Below are 20,467 nucleotides of genomic sequence, written 5' to 3' on the forward strand. Positions count from 1 at the left end.
TGGAAGTGTTTGTCTAGAAATGTTAACCTCAGAAACTTGTGATGATCCCTGTGGATGGGAACATGCAGGTACGCATCCTTTAAATCTACTGTTGTCATGAATTGACCCTCCTGAACCAAGGAAAGAATGGAACGAATAGTTTCCATCTTGAAGGAAGGTACTTTGAGGAACTTGTTTAGACTTTTGAGGTCTAAAATAGGTCTGAAAGTTCCCTCTTTTTTGGGAACCACGGACAGATTAGAGTAAAATCTCAGACCTTGCTCCTGTATTGGAACAGGAACTATCACTCCCAGGTCAGAAAGGTCCCGGACACAGTGTAAGAACGCCTCTCTTTTTATCTGGTCTACAGATAATCTTGAGAGCAGAAACGTGCCCTTGGGAGGAAAGGTCTTGAACTCTAGTTTGTATCCTTGGGACACGATGTCCACTGCTCAGGGATCCGGAACATCCAGAACCCAGGCCTGAGCGAAGAAAGAAAGTCTGCCCCCCACAAGATCCGGTCCCGGAGTCACTAACGGGCTTCTTAGATTGCTTCCCCTTGTTCCAAGACTGGTTGGGCCTCCAGGAAGGCATGGACTGCTCCTGCTTGGACGAGGGAGAGGAAGATTTACCCTTGAGGTTTCGAAAAAGAACGAAAATTACTCTGACGTCCCTTCTGCTTATTCCTCTTATCTTGAGGGAGGAAATTACCCTTACCTCCCGTAATGTCTGAAATAATTTCAGTCTAGCCTGGCCCAAACAAGGTCTTACCCTTGTAGGGAATCGCCAATAGCTTTGACTTAGACGACACATCTGCAGACCATGATTTCAACCATAAGGCTCTGCGGGCCAGTACTGCAAAACCAGAAATCTTTGCTCCCAACTTAATAACTTGTAGGGAAGCATCCGTAATAAAGGAATTGGCAAACTTAAGAGCCTTGTTCCTATCCTGGATCTCCTCAAGGGGAGTATCTGTCTGAATAGAATCAGACAACACATAAAACCAGTATGCCGTAACACTGATGACGGTAGCAATACACACCGCAGGTTGCCATTGTAAACCCTGGTATGCTTTTTTTAAACTTGAAATTTATGTCAAAAAACGTTACTGTTCCTTTAAATTTTAAAAGTAACTTTTTATTTTCTAATAGCAGAACAGCGGCTGTAGAGAAACACAGACAGCCTCTACACCTCAGCAAGCCCTGCTGAGGTGCCTACCTTTCCAGCTGGTTACCGGATTCAATAGAAGTTAAAGATCTGGACTCAAACCAGAGCTGCTCCCACTGGCTATCAGGCGATCGTTCTCCTGGACTTCTGAGAATGCAGAGCCGCAACGAAAGTACGTCACCCTTCCGGCCCTCAGGAAGTGATGAAGAAAAAGTATGCAAAATCGAATTTGCCGCTTCAGAAAAGCTCCGCCCATCGTAGGCATACCCAGCTGACACTTCCGGGCCGGCATTATGAGAAAGTAAAGCCGCCGAGAGAAACACAAGTAAAACACACTACTAAGTTGTTATACTCCTGACCGGAACACACCGGAGAATAAAGACTAACTGAGCCATATCAAATAGAGTCCTCTCGTCCACAGTGCCTGCACAAACTGCCTCACATTATCCTATTAACCTATAATAGGATTAATGTATTTAACGTCCCAACAGAGTTAACTGTTAAAGTGCCAAAAATGTTCTTCCCTTTTTAGAAAATTAAATTCAGCACTTACCTTAATGTAAATCTGCCTGGCAGCAGGGCAGCTCACTAGGTTTGAGAGGCATCGTCACATGGACCTGTGGAAAAAAAAGAGAGAGACTGAGTAATCTTACTCAGGCTTTCCGGATAGGGCAGCAAAACTATTTGGAAGGCACAGTGAGGTTTATACACCACAAGTTCCCAATTGCTTAAAAGCCACCACTGCTCTACTGAAGAGACTGACATGGGCTACAGCTAAACCCCAGGAAGGGCAGCCAATCAGCCAATCGGAATTAAGGTAGGAAAATTCTGATTGGCTGATGGAATCAGCCAATCAGATTCAAATTCAATCCGATTGGCTGATTGGATCAGCCAATCAGATTGAGCTCGCATTCAATTGGCTGTTCCGATCAGCCAATAGAATGCAAGCTCAATCTGATTGGCTGATCCAATCAGCCAATCGGATTGAACTTGAATCTGATTGGCTGATTCCATCAGCCAATCAGAATTTTCCTACCTTAATTCCGATTGGCTGATAGAATCCTATCAGCCAATCGGAATTCGAGGGACGCCATCTTGGATGACGTCCCTTAAAGGAACCTTCATTCTTCAGTTGGACGTCGGAAGAAGAAGATGGATCCGCGATGGAGGTCTTCAAGATGGAGCCGTTCGTCATCGGATGAAGATAGAAGATGCCACTTGGATCAAGATGGTTGCCGGTCCGGATCTCCTCTTCTTCCCGGATAGGATGAAGACTTTGGAGCCTCTTCTGGACCTCTTCAGCCGCCGCTTAATAGAAGACTTCAGCCGGATTATGGATCGCCAGCCCCCGCTTGGGCTTGGATGAAGACTTCGGAAGTTCGGAGGCTTGGATCAAGACTTCGGAGGACGGATCCTTGAACCTGGCATGATGAAGATAAGGTAGGAAGATCTTCAGGGGCTTAGTGTTAGGTTTATTTAAGGGGGGTTTGGGTTAGATTAGGGGTATGTGGGTGGTGGGTTGTAATGTTGGGGTGGGGGGTATTGTATGTTTTTTTTTACAGGCAAAAGAGCTGAATTATTTGGGGCATGCCCCGCAAATGGCCCTTTTCAGGGCTGGTAAGGTAAAAGAGCTTTGAACTTTTTAAATTTAGAATAGGGTAGGGCATTTTTTTATTTTGGGGGTCTTTGTTATTTTATTAGGGGGCTTAGAGTAGGTGTAATTAGTTTAAAATTGTTGTAATATTTTTCTAATGTTTGTAAATATTTTTTTATTTTTTTGTAACTTAGTCCTTTTTTATTTTTTGTACTTTAGTTAGTTTATTTAATTGTAGTTATTTCTAGGTATTGTATTTAATTAATTTATTGATAGTGTAGTGTTAGGTTTAATTGTAACTTAGGTTAGGATTTATTTTACAGGTAATTTTGTAATTATTTTAACTAGGTAGCTATTAAATAGTTATTAACTATTTAATAGCTATTGTACCTGGTTAAAATAATTACAAAGTTGCCTGGTAAAATAAATATTAATCCTAAAATAGCTACAATATAATTATTATTTATATTGTAGCTATATTAGGGTTTATTTTACAGGTAAGTATTTAGCTTTAAATAGGAATAATTTATTTAATGAGAGTTAATTTATTTTGTTAGATTTAAATTATATTTAACTTAGGGGGGTGTTAGTGTTAGGGTTAGACTTAGCTTTAGGGGTTAATCCATTTATTAGAGTAGCGACGAGATCCGGTCGGCAGATTAGGGGTTAATTATTGTAGGTAGCTGGCGGCGACGTTGTGGGGGGCAGATTAGGGGTTAATACATATAATATAGGGGTCGGCGGTGTTAGGGGTAGCAGATTAGGGGTACATAGGGATAACGTAGGTTGCGGCGGTGTACGGAGCAGCAGATTAGGGGTTAATAATAAAATGCAGGAGTCAGCGATAGCGGGGGCGGCAGATTAGGGGTTAATAAATATAATATAGGGGTCGGCGGTGTTAGGGGCAGCAGATTAGGGGTACATAGCTATAATGTAGGTTGCGGCGGTGTACGGAGCGGCAGATTAGGGGTTAATAATAATATGCAGGGGTCAGCGATAGCGGGGGCGGCAGATTAGGGGTTAATAAGTGTAAGGTTAGGGGTGTTTAGACTCGGGGTACATGTTAGGGTGTTAGGTGCAGACATAGGAAGTGTTTCCCCATAGGAAACAATGGGGCTGCGTTAGGAGCTGAACGCTGCTTTTTTGCAGGTGTAAGGTTTTTTTTCAGCTCAAACTGTCCCATTGTTTCCTATGAGGGAATCGTGCACAAGCACGTTTTTGAAGCTGGCCGCGTCCGTAAGCAACGCTGGTATTGAGAGTTGCAGTTGCGGTAAATATGCTATACGCTCCTTTTTTGGAGCCTAACGCAGCCCTTCTGTGAACTCTAAATACCAGCGGTATTTAAAAGGTGCGGGGGAAAAAAAGCATGCGTAGCTAACGCACCCCTTTGGCCGCAGAACTCTAAATCTAGCCGTATGGCAGCAGTGCTTGCAACTATGTATAACATTGTTATAAAGACCCCATGCATGCTCCTGAGCACAGCTAGGATTACTCTGTAACCAAAGTGAACTATGCAAAAATAATAATAGAATTGGAAAGTTGTTTAAATTTTCATCCTCTATACAATTCATTTTAGTTTAACCCCTTAATGACCACAGCACTTTTCCATTTTCTGTCCGTTTGGGACCAAGGCTATTTTTACATTTTTGCGGTGTTTGTGTTTAGCTGTAATTTTCTTCTTACTCATTTACTGTACCCACACATATTATATACCGTTTTTCTCGCCACTAAATGGACTTTCTAAAGATACCATTATTTTCATCATATCTTATAATTTACTATAAAAAAAATTATAAAATATGAGGAAAAATGGAAAAAAAACACACTTTTTCTAACTTTGACCCCCAAAATCTGTTACATATCTAAAACCACCAAAAAACACCCATGCTAAATAGTTTCTAAATTTTGTCCTGAGTTTAGAAATACCAAATGTTTACATGTTCTATGCTTTTTTTGCAAGTTATAGGGCCATAAATACAAATAGCACTTTGCTATTTCCAAACCACTTTTTTCCAAAATTAGCGCTAGTTACATTAGAACACTAATATCTTTCAGGAATCCCTGAATATCCCTTGACATGTATATATTTTTTTTTAGTAGACATCCCAAAGTATTGATCTAGGCCAATTTTGGTATATTTCATACCACCATTTCACCGCCAAATGCGATCAAATACAAAAAATCGTTCACTTTTTCACAAATTTTTTCACAAACTTTCGGTTTCTCACTGAAATTATTTACAAACAACTTGTGCAATTATGGCATAAATGGTTGTAAATTCTTCTCTGGGATCCCCTTTGTTCAGAAATAGCAGACATATATGGCTTTGGCATTGCTTTTTGGTAATTAGAAGGCCGCTAAATGCCACTGCGCACCACAAGTGTATTATGCCCAGCAGTTAAGGGGTTAATTAGGGAGCTTTTAGGGAGCTTGTAGGGTTAATTTTAGCTTTAGTGTAGTGTAGTAGACAACCCCAAGTATTGATCTAGGCACATTTTGGTATATTTCATGCCACCATTTCACCGCCAAATGCGATCAAATTGAAAAAAAAAAGTAAAATTTTTCACAATTTTAGGTTTCTCACTGAAATAATTTACAAACAGCTTGTGCAATTATGGCACAAATGGTTGTAAATACTTGTCTGGGATCCCCTTTGTTCAGAAATAGCAGACATATATGACTTTGGCGTTGGCGTCTGGTAATTAGAAGGCCGCTAAATCCTGCTGCGCCTCACACGTGTATTATGGCTAGCAGTGAAGGGGTTAATTAGGGAGTTTGTAGGGAGCTTGCAGGGTTAATTTTAGCTTTAGTGTAGAGATCAGCCTCCCACCTGACACATCCCACCCCCTGATCCCTCCCAAACAGCTCCCTTCCCTCCCCCACCCCACAATTGTCCCCGCCATCTTAAGTACTGGCAGAAAGTCTGCCAGTACTAAAATAAAAGGGTTTTTAAAAAAAAAATTTTTTTTATTAGCATATTTACATATGCTACGGTGTAGGATCCCCCCTTAGCCCCCAACCTCCCTGATCCCCCCCAAAACCGCTCTCTAACCCTCCCCTCTGCCTCATTGGGGGCCATCTTGGGTACTGGCAGCTGTCTGCCAGTACCCAGTTTGCAAAAAAAAAGTGCTTTTTTTTGTTTCTTTGGTTTTTTTCTGTAGTGTAGCTTCCCCCCCACACAGACAAACCCCCACCACCTTGCTGATCGTTTTTTTTTTAAACTTTTTAGCCATTTTTTTACATTTGTTAACATTTTTTATTTGGATTTTCTGTAGCGTAGCGGTTCCCACCCGCTCCCTCCCCGTGCACGCGCCCGCCCCCGCCCTCCCGTGCGCGCACCCGGCCATCCCCGCCCACCCTCCACATCAGCAGGGCCATCGATGGCCGCCACCCGCCTCCTGGTCCGGCTCCCACCCACCAACGCAGTGAGCCACCGATCTCCGGTGCAGAGAGGGCCACAGAGTGGCTCTCTCTGCACCGGAAGGCTTAAAAAGGTTATTGCAGGATGCCTCCATATCGAGGCATCACTGCAATAACCGGAAAGCAGCTGGAAGCGAGCGGGTTTCGCTTCCAGCTGCTTTCCACACCGAGGACGTGCAGGGTACGTCCTCAGGCGTTAACTGCCTTTTTTTTGAGGACGTACCCTGCATGTCCTGGGTCGTTAAGGGGTTAATTTTGACTTTACTGAATATTATCCAGTGAAACTGAATTTTATACATTAAAACTCCTAATATATTCTGAATGTTTATATGATTAGAGTCCTCGTCTTTTGCTGAAGATGTTCTTTATTCATTAAAGGGACATCCCAGGCCAAACTGGAATCCACATGGATGCATTTCAGTTTTGAATAGAAGCATTTTTCTAATATAAATGTATTAGCAAAAATAATAAAAGCTATAGCTGTTTCAAAAATGTATATAAGTATGCAACACATCACTTGCTCAGCTTGTACCATCTGGTAATGACTAAAGTTGTTGATTGCTGTCATTAAACAAGCCCCACTGGCGCTCTGAGCAGCTGCAGTATTTTAAAAGGTTGGTTCACTGAGAATATCTATCTATGCTTCACATGAACGTGCAGAGAAAATGTTAGCACTAAAACATTAATACATTTTACTAGAAGCATTTTTGCTAATGCAGGTGTATTGCAAATATGTTTCTATTCAAAGATGTAACTCATCTATGTTCATTTAAATTTTGACCAGAATGTCCCTCTAAATACTTCTTGAACAAAGTTTGGAACATTGGGGTTCCCAGGTTATAGAAGTAATGGGTTAAACTGTAGCAGTGGCATCATAGACCTAACTGATGAAAACCAATGGTAACAACTACCTTACAAGTGTAACTAAATACATTTTAATAGGCATTAAAGCATGGTAATATCAGTATGAAAAGGTGTTAGAAATAAATGACAATTCTAATGTAATGCTTTGCCATGTTTAGCCCTAACTAAAGGTAAAGAAAAAATAGATAATATTGTTTAACTTACTTGTAAGGTTCTATCATCTCTTCTGTGACAAAATTCAAGTAGTTCCTTAAATGAGATAGTGAAAAGGAAAATGTTGTTAATGTAAAAATAACTTATGAATGGCAAACATGGCTTAAGAGGACAGTAATCTATCTCTGTGAGATTTATATATAATATGTTTAGTTATGCATCATGAAACATCACTGCAATATAGTTTCATTATTTATTTTGCCACCTTTTCGTGTAAATTTAGCTCTGAATATGAGCATTTTTTAATTCTTGAACCTTAAAATGCATTCTGGTGACTTCTTAAGGCTGTAACCATGCGACATATCTGTCCTTAATTGGCTTTAACTGATAAAAACTGGAAAACTAAGCACTTTATACTAACTTTACAACAGTAGCTAGCCTTGTTGTCTGCAGACTAAAGCCCACATTGGCTTCTCCAAATAAGGCAAATGGTGGGTGGAGTTTGACTATTGAAAAATAATTATAGTAAAAAGGGATGTTAATTTGATTGGACCACTAAATGCAGTAGAATTAAATAATTGACAAATACACAATAATAATAATAACATTAATTTAAAAAAAATGAAAAAGCACTTACTTTGAAATTGAAATGAGAAGTAGAATATTTTCTGGCAAATTTCAAACTTAATCCAAATTTACCTCCCCCATGTATCATGTGACAGTCATCAGCCAATTACAAAATGCATGTACATATATACTGTACACTTTTGCACATGCTAAGTAGTAGCTGGAGACTGTGCACATAAAAAGAATGTGCACGTTTTTATAATGAAAGTATATTTGAAACTTTTTTTTTTATTAAATGCATTATCAGAATCATGAAACTTTAATTCTGAAACTTAATATTTATAGGGCTAACAAAGATGTTACACAGCGCATATAATATACTGAACCCTTTGCAGCTCAACGGGGGTGCTACATGTGTGTTTGTACATGCACCCTATAGCACCCCTATAGAACCGCCACTGGCTGATATGTTATACTATAGCAACACAACAGATATGTCTTGTAATTACAAGGTGTTTCAATTTGCATTATAGAAATATATAATATAACATAGTAATAAAAAATGATACATACTATAAAAATGCTAAATAATCCATAGAATATATCTATATTTTTTACAGTATGTATAATAATTTTTATTAATATTTTATATTTAATATTTCAATGACTTGCATTGGAGTTAGCAATTCTTCATGTACCACATTACACCTAAATCGCGAACCCTGATGCATGTTACACATATTTTATATTCCTATGTTCTTCCCATAGCTTCAATTAACAACACATGAGTGTATACAAACAAAGATAAAATCTTAAAGTGATATTCCAATTGCAGCCGAATGTGTAAAAAAAACACCAAATAGCATATTTTAAATAGCATTATCGAATGTAACAGCCATCGATAATATTGAATGTCTATGGACAACGTCGATAACGTCCCGATTATAGGCCGCACCCGTAATTTAAAGATTTTAATTAGGGGGAAAAAGTACGGCCTATACGCAGGACAATACGTTATCTATAAGAATAGATATATAGGTATAGGTAAATATAGAAATATGTATTTACAATAAAAAGTACATTGTTCTGTACGTGAAGAACATTGTAATGTAAACGATTCATAACTCCTTTCAGGTTAGCGCTCAAGCGATAGGTGTTAGGTTTTTTGTTCTGCGCTTTCCATTTACTTCTATGGGGAGAAGTTAACATGGTTGCGATATTTGGTTAGCAGGTGTCGGATTTCGCTTGCACACAAACTTTTTACTTTCAACTTTTAATATGTGCGCTACTCGACACGCGCAAAAATCCTCCGTCTAATGAAGTTTACGCTAGAGTGTGAGCACTAAATAGCACTTCACTCGTAATGTAGCTCATCAATGGTATTTTGATTTATTGACTAAATAAAAGCCTTGTAATTACAAGGTGTATTATGTCCCTTTACTGCTACCACTGCAGATACACAATAGAGCCTGTTACAGTTCTAAACCACTTCAGTAAGCTATTTTTTTTAACCCCATCTGTATCTATTTCCATCCAAGTATATAACACAATCTAAGGATCAGCTCATGGATTTCTAAGACAATGTTTTTGGATTTATCCTTCCTTATTACAGCACATTATAGTTAATAAATACACAGATTTTAATTCCTAATTCATTTTATAAGTTCACTTACATGGCATGAGCCTTCTTTTAAATATTTTACTGCATTACTAAAATGCTTTTAACTATTTCTATGAATTAGCAGGCTGTGATATAGATTTCAGTTTTGTGTTCTCTTACCATCCTCCATAGGCAAAAAGCCCACTGTATAATGCCAAGACCCACTGGCCAACATCAGTGCTAGTACCTTCAAAGGCATGTTCTGGGCTGAGGTTGGCAATATCACCTGTATTGAAGAAAAAAAATAATTTAGGAGCAGCAGGCTAAAAACTTTTATGGTGCACAGTACATTAACAAGGACGTTACATGGTAAACAATGCTAGATATAACTATGTATTCAATGTAATAATTAGCATGTGAATGATACGCAGATGTATTTAAAAAAAAAATATTAGTTGTTTAAATATTAAAGAAATATGTGTAACAATTTAGTTTATATAAAGTACTCTAATTTATATAAAGCAATTGGTGCATCCATGTTGAAAGCTAGGTTTTCCTTATCTTGTATTTTCTGCTGAGTGCAATTGGAGACAAATATTAAGTGTGCATATACCAATGTTAAAGTAACTATTTTACCATTGATATACCCCACAAAGCCATTATTTGCATACATTATCTGTTCCTAATTTTCCTCAGTAAAGGAGATTAGATTAGGGAAACCTAGGTTTCAACATGGAGGTGCCCACTACTTTATAAACACTCAGGGGAATTAGAAAGCCTGCAATTTTGGGGGGGTGCCTGGGCAGTAATAGCGCTCAGTCGCATTTTCAGAGGCTCCTGCTCAATATGACTGAATTAAAAGCTTTTGCTAAAATATTTATGCTAACTTCTCAGTTATTCAGCAGGGACAATTATACTTTTCCTTGAGACATAAGCAGAAGGTCTCAGAACAAGCCATATCCCTTCTACGAGCCCTGAACGGACTCTTGGGGCCTCGGGCGGTGAACCTTTACAGAATCAAGGTGCTCCTCCCCGGTAACTCGGGTACATTAAACACGCAAAGAACTGCATCTCACTTAAACGTTGTATAAATCTTCAACTCCAACAAATGGAGGAGGAACTCTATTTTCAAATCAAGGCTATGCTGGCTGACTTACAGCATCAAATACTATATTGCCCAGATCAGCCTGAGAGGACAGCGGGAACCAAGCCCACAGAGCGGGAGTTCACAAAGACTAACGAAATGGTGGAACTACTCGCTAGTAAACAAAGCAGCGTCATACAGCCAGAGAATCTGAGCACTTCTATTAAATCTGTGGGCACGCAGATTCATAAGGCAGTTAAAGCGGAGACTGGTAAAAAAACACAGCAACTTACTACATCGCTCTGTTTACAAAAGGCTTCCCTGGATAAAGCAGATGTAAAGCATCGAGCACGCAATTAACAGAGAGTGGAATGCCGGATACTGTGCCCTATTCCTGGCGGGCCCACAGCTACCTCAACAATGTTCAGCATGCAATGACCTGGAGAACCACAGTCCTAAAAGAGCAAGCAGACTTCGGACACTTTCTAGAGTGTGATGAGAGAGCACTGGCAGTGATGAACTGTGGTTTCTGCTTGCTATTCCTCCCCGACAAGCAGATGTGCCCCGTCTTCCCTAAAGACTAAAGTGCACCGTGTCAAGGTGATTTCTGGTATCGGTTAAACAGCATCCTTATTCTCTTTTCTTTTTTTTTGTCTTCTTTTTGTTGTTTTCTTTTACTTTCTAAGAACACTGAGGACATGCGTTTAAGGACTATGGAGGAACTCTAAACACCTTTAATATAAGCTGGGTGTAATATGTGCTCTAGGGGTTATAACTGTATAACATTTTATGTTTTCATGTATATGCCTGCTCAGGTGCCGGTACGCATCAAGTTAAGCGGTACTAAGTATGGCTCTGCTATTTTTTTCCAACTTTAAAGAATTGCCATATTGTGTACCTTATTCTACAGATAGCTGTATCATTTATCTTAATGCACAATACTGCTATTAGAGCTGGCATATTGCCTATTACAACATTGATCCCACAGCTTGTTTCTATCTCCCCTGAGCAGTTGGGCTAGTAATATTTTTTGTTATACTAGTGCTCACTTAACCAATAAATTCCTATATTACAGGTCCCTGGCACCGCTGTCACCTCGGTTTTATAGCTAACACACCTAACTATGCACACCTTACAAGCCCTTCTCCAGTGCGTTATGATAGTGCTTACCACATCACTCTGTAGTTTATAGTAAGCTCATGGTCTGTATCTTTTTTTTGTTCTTTTTATTATTTTCCATTTGCTTCCTGATGTTTATATAAGCCACGATATTCTCTCTTTGTGTCTCCACATGGTCCTAATACAACTGTTTATTGTGTTAAACTTCCTCTATAAGTAATTTTAGTTTCCTAGGGTCCATGATTGTTCCATAGAGGAGTTATCAGGAATTAAATATAAGGAAACAGAAGTTATATCCCACTGCATTCAATATATCTTGGCTTTGTGCAAAAAGAGAATGGTTGCTATCATTGCCATGATGCTTAAATCCTTAATTTCGCATTACATCAGAAAATCTGCAAGTCTATAGAGTCTGGTGTGAGACTATTTAACGTCAGCATGTCCCGATCTCAGAGCGTATATAAATATGCATCACTTCTACCATTACATACATATACATTGGAATATCCCTAAATAACTTGCTTTATTCATAAGAGAGCTAGCTTTAGTGCTTAAACTTATACTATATGACCGTACATAGCCTAGAGAAGACTCACAGTTTTACTTTGCACAGCTTATCTACTGCTATGTCCTCCTACGCATGTTCCTACACCTCTTACCAACAGACCGTTTTTGTAGCAGGCTATAATTCTGATCGCTACATATTTCATCATGTGAATAACAGCTCATGGCTCTTTCAATCCTCCATAAGCCTAAACCTATATGCAGGGAGTAAACTGCTTCAGCTATGCCATGACTAAAGTGAATACAGATACACTAGCGTAGTTCTTGTGAGACATAAGTATTGATTTTCGTATGCCTTGGCATACCCTTCTTATATATGATAAGGTCTAAGATTTCTATATACCCTGACCCAGCTCTGGTTATCTTACTTACCGGAATACATCTAATTTGGAACTGGGATACGCCCTCCCCCCCTTCTACACAAGCGGCTCTTGTCCGCTGTACCCCTTCCCCTAATATTTTACATAACATTCAGCTTATCACACACCTGTATGTTCATATATTTGCCCTAAGTAGCTACCATGTGTCATAACATTCACAATAAAAGTGGTCCCAGAGTGACGGACGCAGTAGTTCCCTCAAACTCCTGAGGTTTCATTTCTGTTTGTCCCTTTCTATTGTTACTTCTAGTGTTCTATAGAAGGTCTAATTTAATATTTGTCATATACAGGAGGACACTGTTACTGTATGTAAGAGTTTTGTGCCGCCTGTATTCAATTGCATACCTGCTTCTGTTATACACAAAGCACACATATACCTGTGAGTTTGTATATTCAGTTATAGTACGTGTGACAAACACTGTTATCTTCTTTTTTATGTACCATTCAAAACCGCAATAAAAAAAATATTTTACAGAAAGAAAAAAAAGAAAGCCTGCAATTTTCAGAGTTTAAGGGACATGAAACTGAAATGTGTTTATGATTCAGATCCAGCAGGCAATTTTAAACAACTTTCTAATTTACTTCTATTATGAAATTTTCTTTGTTTTCTTGGTCTCTTTTCTTGAAAAGCAGGGACGTAAGCTCAGGAGAATGCAAGTGTCTGGAGCACTTTATGGCAACAGTTTTGCAAGAATGTTATCCATTTGCAAGAGCACTAGATTGCAGCACTATTTCCTGCCATGCAGTGCTCCAGACATCTACCAAGGTATCTCTTCAACAAAGAAAACCTTCAGCCTTGAGCAAAGAAAACCTTCAGCTAGATTACGAGTTTTCAGCGCTATAGGGAAATTAACGACCGCCACAAAAGCGGCGTTATTTCACCTCCCTATAGCGCTGCTATTACAGGTTTTGAAAAAGCAGGCTTGTGCAGGCCATAAGGTGGGGTTGAGCTCCATACCGCACTGAAATACAAGCACTGCTTTGATGTGCTCGTGCACGATTTCCCCATAGACATCAATGGGGAATTTCACAGGTAAGTTTGTATTTATTTTAATTAAGTAGACTAGTTAGTAAATAGTTATTAACTATTTAATAACTACCTAGCTAAAATTAATACAAAGTTACCTGTAAAATAAAACCTAACCTGCCTTACACTAAAAACTAACATTACAATCAAATAAAATTAATTAAATTATTAAAATACAATTTTCTAAATTACAAAAAAATAAACACTAAATTACAAAAAATAAAAAACAAAATTATCAAAAATAAAAACGAATTACTCCTAATCTAATAGCCCTATCAAAATAAAAAAGCCCCCCCCCCCAAATAAAAAAACCCTAGCCTACACTAAACTGCCAATGGCCCTTTAAAGGGCTTTTTGTGGGGCATTGCCCCAAAGAAATCAGCTCTTTTACTTGTAAAAAAAATACAAACACTCCCCAACAGTAAAACCCACCACCCAATCCCCCCAAAATAAAACCTAATAAATAAATATTTAATTAAAATCTAAATAAACCTAAGCTAACCATTGCCCTGAAAAGGGCATTTGGATGGGCATTTAGCTCTTTTACATTGCCCAAACCCCAAGCTAAAAAAAACCACACACAAAAAACCCTTAAAAAACCTAACACTAACCCCCGACGATCCACTTACAGTTATCGAAGTCCGGACATCCATCCTCATCTAGCCGGTGAAGTCATCATCCAGGCGGCAAGAAGTATTCATCCGGGCGGCCTCTTCCATCTTTATCCAGCCGGCGAAGTCCTCATTCAGACGGCAAGAGGATGGAGTCCCTTACATTTCTATTGGCTGAAAGATTTTTATCAGCCAATAGGAATTAAAGGGGAAAAAAATCATATTGGCTGTTGCAATCAGCCAATAGGATTGAACTTTCATCCTATTGGCTGATTGGAACAGCGAATAGAATGAGAGCTCAATCCTATTGGCTGATTGGATTTTTTCCCCATTAATTCCTATTGGCTGATAGAAATTTTATCAGCCAATAGGAATGTAAAGGACGCCATCTTGGATGACGTCACTTAAAGTGAAACTTCATTTTCCAGCGACGATCGTAAGACGAGGATGCTCCGCACCGGATGTCTTGAAGATGGACCCCCTCCACGCCGGATGGATGAAGATAATAGATGCCGTCTGGATGAAGACTTCTTGCCGTCTGGATGGGGACTTCGCCGTCTGGATGAAGATAGAAGAGGCCGCCCGAATGAAGACTTCTTGCCGCCTGGATGATGACTTCGCCGGCTGGATGAGGATGGATGTTCAGACTTCGATAACTTTATATGGGGGGGGGGGGGTTGGTTGGTTGGGTGGTGGGTTTTACTGTTGGGGGGTGTTTGTATTTTTTTTAAAGGTAAAAGAGCTGATTTCTTTGGGGCAATGCCCCACAAAAGGTCCTTTTAAGGGCCATTGGCAGTTTAGTGTAGGCTAAAGGATTTTTTTATTTTTATTTTTTTTGGGGGGGGGGGGGCTTTTTTATTTTGATAGGGCTATTAGATTAGGAGTAATTCGTTTTTATTTTTGATAATTTTGTTTTTTTATTTTTTTGTAATTTAGTGTTTTTTTGTGGTAATTTAGAAAATTGTATTTTAATAATTTAATTAATTTTATTTTATTGTAATGTTAGTTTTTAGTATAAGGCAGGTTAGGTTTTATTTTACAGGTAACTTTGTATTTATTTTAGCTAGGTAATTATTAAATAGTTAATAACTATTTACTAACTAGTCTACCTAGTTAAAATAAATACAAACTTACCTGTGAAATAAAAATAAAACCTAAGATAGCTACAATATAACTATTAGTTATATTGTAGCTAGCTTAGGTTTTATTTTACAGGTATGTATTTATTTTTAAATAGGAATTTTTAAGTTAATAATTATAAGGTTTATTTAGATTTATTTTAATTATATTTAAGTTAGGGGGTGTTAGGCTTAGGGTTAGACTTAGGGTTACGTTAGGGGTTAATATATTTATGTAGAGTTAGTGATGTGGGAGGTCAGATGTTTAGGGGTTAATAATTTATTTTAGTATATTTCGTTGTGGGGGGCTTGCGGTTTAATGGTTAATAGGTTTATTATAGCGGCGGTGTGGGCGGACAGCAGATTAGGGGTTAATAATCTTTAAATAGTGTTTGTGATGCGGGAGGGCGGCGGTTTAGGGGTTAATAGGTTTATTATAGTGGCGACAATGTCGGGAGCGGCGGAATAGAGGTTAATAATTTTATTTATTGGCGGCGATGTCCGGAGCAGCAGATTAGGGGTTAATAATTTTATTTTAGTGTTCGTGATGCGGGAGGGCCTCGGTTTAGGGGTTAATAGGTAGTTTATGGGTGTTAGTTTACTTTTTAACACTTTAGTTATGAGTTTTATGCTACAGCTTTGTAACGTAAAACTCATAACTACTGACTTCTTGTCAGTATAGGGTGTACCGCTCACTTTTTGGCCTCCCAGGCAAACTCGTAATACCGGCGCTATGGATGTCCCATTGAAAAAGGACTTTTTAAAAAGTGCGGTACTGACGTTGCGTGACGGCCAAAAAGGTGTGCGGTACACCTATACCAACAAGTCTTGTAATAGCGGTGTTAGAGAAAAAGCAGCGTTATGAAGCATAACAATGCTTTTTCACTCATAACGCAAAACTCGTAATCTAGCTGCTTAGGAACAAAGCAAATTTAATAATAGTAAAAGTAAATTGGAAACATTTTTTTTAAACTGGATGCTTTGTCTGAATCACAAAAGAAATGTTTGGGCTTTATATCTCTTTAAATAACAGGAAGGAAGGAATTCCAAATGAATTCCACCTACCTAATAACTGCCCTCATCCAACTCCGTATTACTATCATTCTCAACCTTGCAGTCCCCACCTCCTGTTTCTCACCCTCCTTCCATCTAGATTGCAAGTTCCCACGGGAACAGGGCCATACATTCCTCATGTATTTATTTGTCAAATGTTATCTTGTCTCTTACAAGTTTTATATCATTGTTTTACTTATATCAATTGTACCGATGGACAGCACTGCGGGATATGCTGGCACTTAATAAAGTATAATAATTCTACAAATGGTTTTTTACTAAATATTTTATATTGTAATCTCTCAAGGTGTCTTTAATTTACATAAGAGATTTTTACACAATATTGTTTCTTCATAATTAGAGCAACACATGGCAATAATATAATAATGATATGCAATATATAATATGACGTTGTGGCACTTATCTTACACAGCTGCACTACTCTTATGCTTCCGTGCAAACCTCTGAATATGAGTTGACACATGCACAAAAGTACACAGAAACCTGGCAGGGCTTCGTGTACTCTAGCTCTGAATATTAAAGGGACAGTCAACTCCAAAATTGTTATTGATTATAAAGCTAGATAATACCTTTATTACCCATTCCCCAGTTGTGCATAACCAACACAGGTATATTAATATACTTTTTACCTCTGTGATTACCTTGTATCTAAGCCGCCTCTGACAGCCCCCTGATCACATGTCTATTTATTATCTATTGACTTGCATTTTAGTCAGTTAGCGCTGTGTCATGCAAAACTACACGGGAGAGAGCACAATGTTATCTAGCAGTCTCTTGTGAAAATCTAATAAAAAAAAGCATGCGATAAGAGTGTCTTTAGTGGCTTAGAAACAGGCAGAAATGTAGAGGTTTAAATGTTATAAAGTATATTAATATAACCATGTTAGTTGTGCAAAGCTGGGGAATGGGTAGTAAAGGCATTATCTATCTTTTTAAAATAATAACAATTTTGGTGTAGACTGTCCCTTTTAGAGAAATTATTGCTTGCACATTCTGCTATAAAGCAACACAAAAGGGACGTCTCACAAGTAGTAAAATGCAATTAAAACCCAAAGCACCACAGTTCATGCAAATTATATAGAAATGTGATTGTACAGAGCCAGATGTTTATTAAGGGGCCACAATATAGCAGTAAATAAAGTATACAAAGGTATATGTATACATGTGTCCTTTTTATTATTTTATTTTTTAAATACACCCAGTGTTGTCAGAAAAAAACAAACAAAAAAAACTCCCCCCCATAACAGAATGTTGGTTCCATTAGAAGGAACTTACAGTGTTTACAGAAAGCCAGCAGTAGGCGTCTGGTGAGCAAACTGATTACATAAATACAACAGCTTTATATCATCTAAGGTGATCGCAAGCTTATTATAAGAAATACATGTTTAGGCTTTTGTTTCTTGTCCTGAACAGTGTGTATCCTCTGATGTATGTTAGCTGTAAGTCTTTTAAAGGGACAGTATAGTGAAAAACATGAAATCCTCTAATTTGTTAGAGCATGTCAGTGTAACACTAGTAACCTTGTGGTACATTACCTATGTTAACTAGTTTGCTGGGGTTAAACACATAGGACTGCAGGGTCGAAAGTTATACAATTACAGCAAATGAAAGCATGGGATTTTTCACTATAGTGACATTTCAAAATGTATTGCAGTTATTTTTAATGCAGGTTCCTATACTAAGTAATAAGGCTTATAAGGTGTGTACCTCTCCACCAATAAGCTTTGGGAATGGTCATTAACAGCCAGTAAGCATTCATCGGATTTGATGCTGTTGTAGTTTCAATATACATTTACATTTAAAAACCTTCTAAATTACATTAAATGCATTTTCAACATGTCTAAAAATGGCTCTTTCGTGTGCATTAAATTGTGTTGAGTACTATTTCACTTTAAAGGAGACAGGACCGGATTACAGGTCGTGCAGTATAGCTTTCCCGCACGCAAAGTGGTCTTTGCGTGCGGAATGATCACCTACCTGATATTACAAGTTGCACGGTATGGCTTTCCCGCGAGCGTTATGGCCTTTACTGCATCGATTCATTCTGCATTCAACGACCAGTATTTATGTGTTTTGCAAAACAAAAGTTTCACAAGACACATCAAAAATATTTTACAAAGTACACTAACACCCATAAACTACACTATTAACCCTTAAACCGCCAACCCCCTGCATCGCAACTAATAAAGCTGTTAACACAAAAAAACGCCGTCCAACCACAACCCAAATACCTAAATACACTATTAACCCCTAAACCTAACACCCCCTAACTTTAAAAAATTAAAATACACCTAAATTAAAGTTAAAATATACTAACTACCTTAAAATAGATACAAACTTACCTGTGAAACTAAATTAAAACCTAAGCTTAAACTAAAAACAAACCTAACATTACTTGTTTTACAAAAATAAATACTAACAAAAAAAAAACACCCTAACATTACAAAATTATCCAAAATAATAAAAATTATTCCTATTCTAATGCTCCCTAAAAAAAACACCCTTAAAAGGGCCTTTTGCAGGACATTGCCCCAAAGATAATAGCTAAAAAAAAGAACCAATTACCCCCTAACATTACAAGCGTTCAGCTCTTTTTCAGCCCCAAAAAAATAATAAAAAAATCCCTAAACTGTATATATATATATAAAAAAAAACACAAAAAAAGAAAAAAAAACTTACACTCTCACCAATGATGAAGGGCGTCGCTCCATCTTCATCCCGGCGGCGAAACATCTTCATCCATCGGCGGAGCATCTTCTCCAATCTTCATATAAGCCACGGTCCATCTTCTATCTTCATCCCGGTGGCGACGGCGAAGTCCTCAGTGATGTCATCGGCGACATCGGTCCTCCTCTTCAGAGAATCGACACAGAGCTCCTCTTCATGCAGTCTCCAGTCGCACACTGAAGATTGAATGTATTGCAAGGTACCCCTTTTATATGGGGGTACCCTTGCATTCCTATTGGCTGACAAATTGAAATCAGCTAATAGGATGATAGATGCTTTCCCTTTGAGATAGTAATATAAAATGATACATTTTATATATATATATATATATATATATATATATATATATATATATATATATATATATATAAAAACTCAGCAATATACTTGCATTATTTATTTTGTCCACTTTTCAATAATTCCATTTTGAAATTGTGAGCTTTTCATTTTCTGAAATGAAAGTGCAGAACACTGTTATATTCCACACAGCCATTGGCTGCAGTGACCTATTTATAAGGTAACCTAAGGCAACCTAAGTTACAACATGGCAGTTTTAATTGTTTTATAGACACTAAGGGCCAGATTACAAGTGGATCTCTATTTAACGCTCCCACTTAAGCGTTAACTGCACTAGAAGTAAGCTTTTTGGGCTCGTCCAGTTGCGCTCGTATTATGAATTGAAAGTAAACTATTTTCGCTCACACAATAACTAGAAGCGTGTAAAAAGCCAAACTTAGAATATCATGCGAGGGATAACCTATTCCCCCATAGAAGTCAATGGAGCAAAAAAATGGGAAAAACATAACACCCCACTCACTCGCAAACCCGGTGCCATATTCTCAAGGGCACTAACCAGACATGAAAATATGAATACTTTACATTCCAATGTTCTATTTATTTATAAATAAATCTCTTTCTCTCTCTCTCTCTCTCTCTCTCTCTCTCTATATATATATATATATATATATATATATGATGGTATTTTGCACAAATATATATTTATACCTATATATATAACAGAATTTATGTTTACCTGATAAATTACTTTCTCCAACGGTGTGTCCGGTCCACGGCGTCATCCTTACTTGTGGGATATTCTCTTCCCCAACAGGAAATGGCAAAGAGCCCAGCAAAGCTGGTCACATGATCCCTCCTAGGCTCCGCCTACCCCAGTCATTCGACCGACGTTAAGGAGGAATATTTGCATAGGAGAAACCATATGTTACCGTGGTGACTGTAGTTAAAGAAAATAAATTATCAGACCTGATTAAAAAAACCAGGGCGGGCCGTGGACCGGACACACCGTTGGAGAAAGTAATTTATCAGGTAAACATAAATTCTGTTTTCTCCAACATAGGTGTGTCCGGTCCACGGCGTCATCCTTACTTGTGGGAACCAATACCAAAGCTTTAGGACACG

At 38.1% G+C, this 20,467-nt stretch overlaps 1 protein-coding gene across 1 annotated transcript in view; it reads right to left on the minus strand.

Moving 5' to 3' along the window:
• SLC7A5 (solute carrier family 7 member 5) overlaps positions 1–20,467 on the minus strand; it is a 112,685-nt gene that overhangs the window by 38,505 nt on the left and 53,713 nt on the right. The window contains exons 3-4 of the mRNA XM_053701212.1: positions 9,525–9,630; positions 7,229–7,273 (exon numbers count right to left, since the gene is read on the minus strand). Of these exons, the coding sequence (XP_053557187.1) occupies positions 7,229–7,273; positions 9,525–9,630 (151 nt within the window). The remainder of the gene's footprint in view (positions 1–7,228; positions 7,274–9,524; positions 9,631–20,467) is intronic.

Source organism: Bombina bombina, chromosome 1 (genome assembly GCF_027579735.1).
Source record: "Bombina bombina isolate aBomBom1 chromosome 1, aBomBom1.pri, whole genome shotgun sequence".
NCBI lineage: Eukaryota > Metazoa > Chordata > Amphibia > Anura > Bombinatoridae > Bombina > Bombina bombina.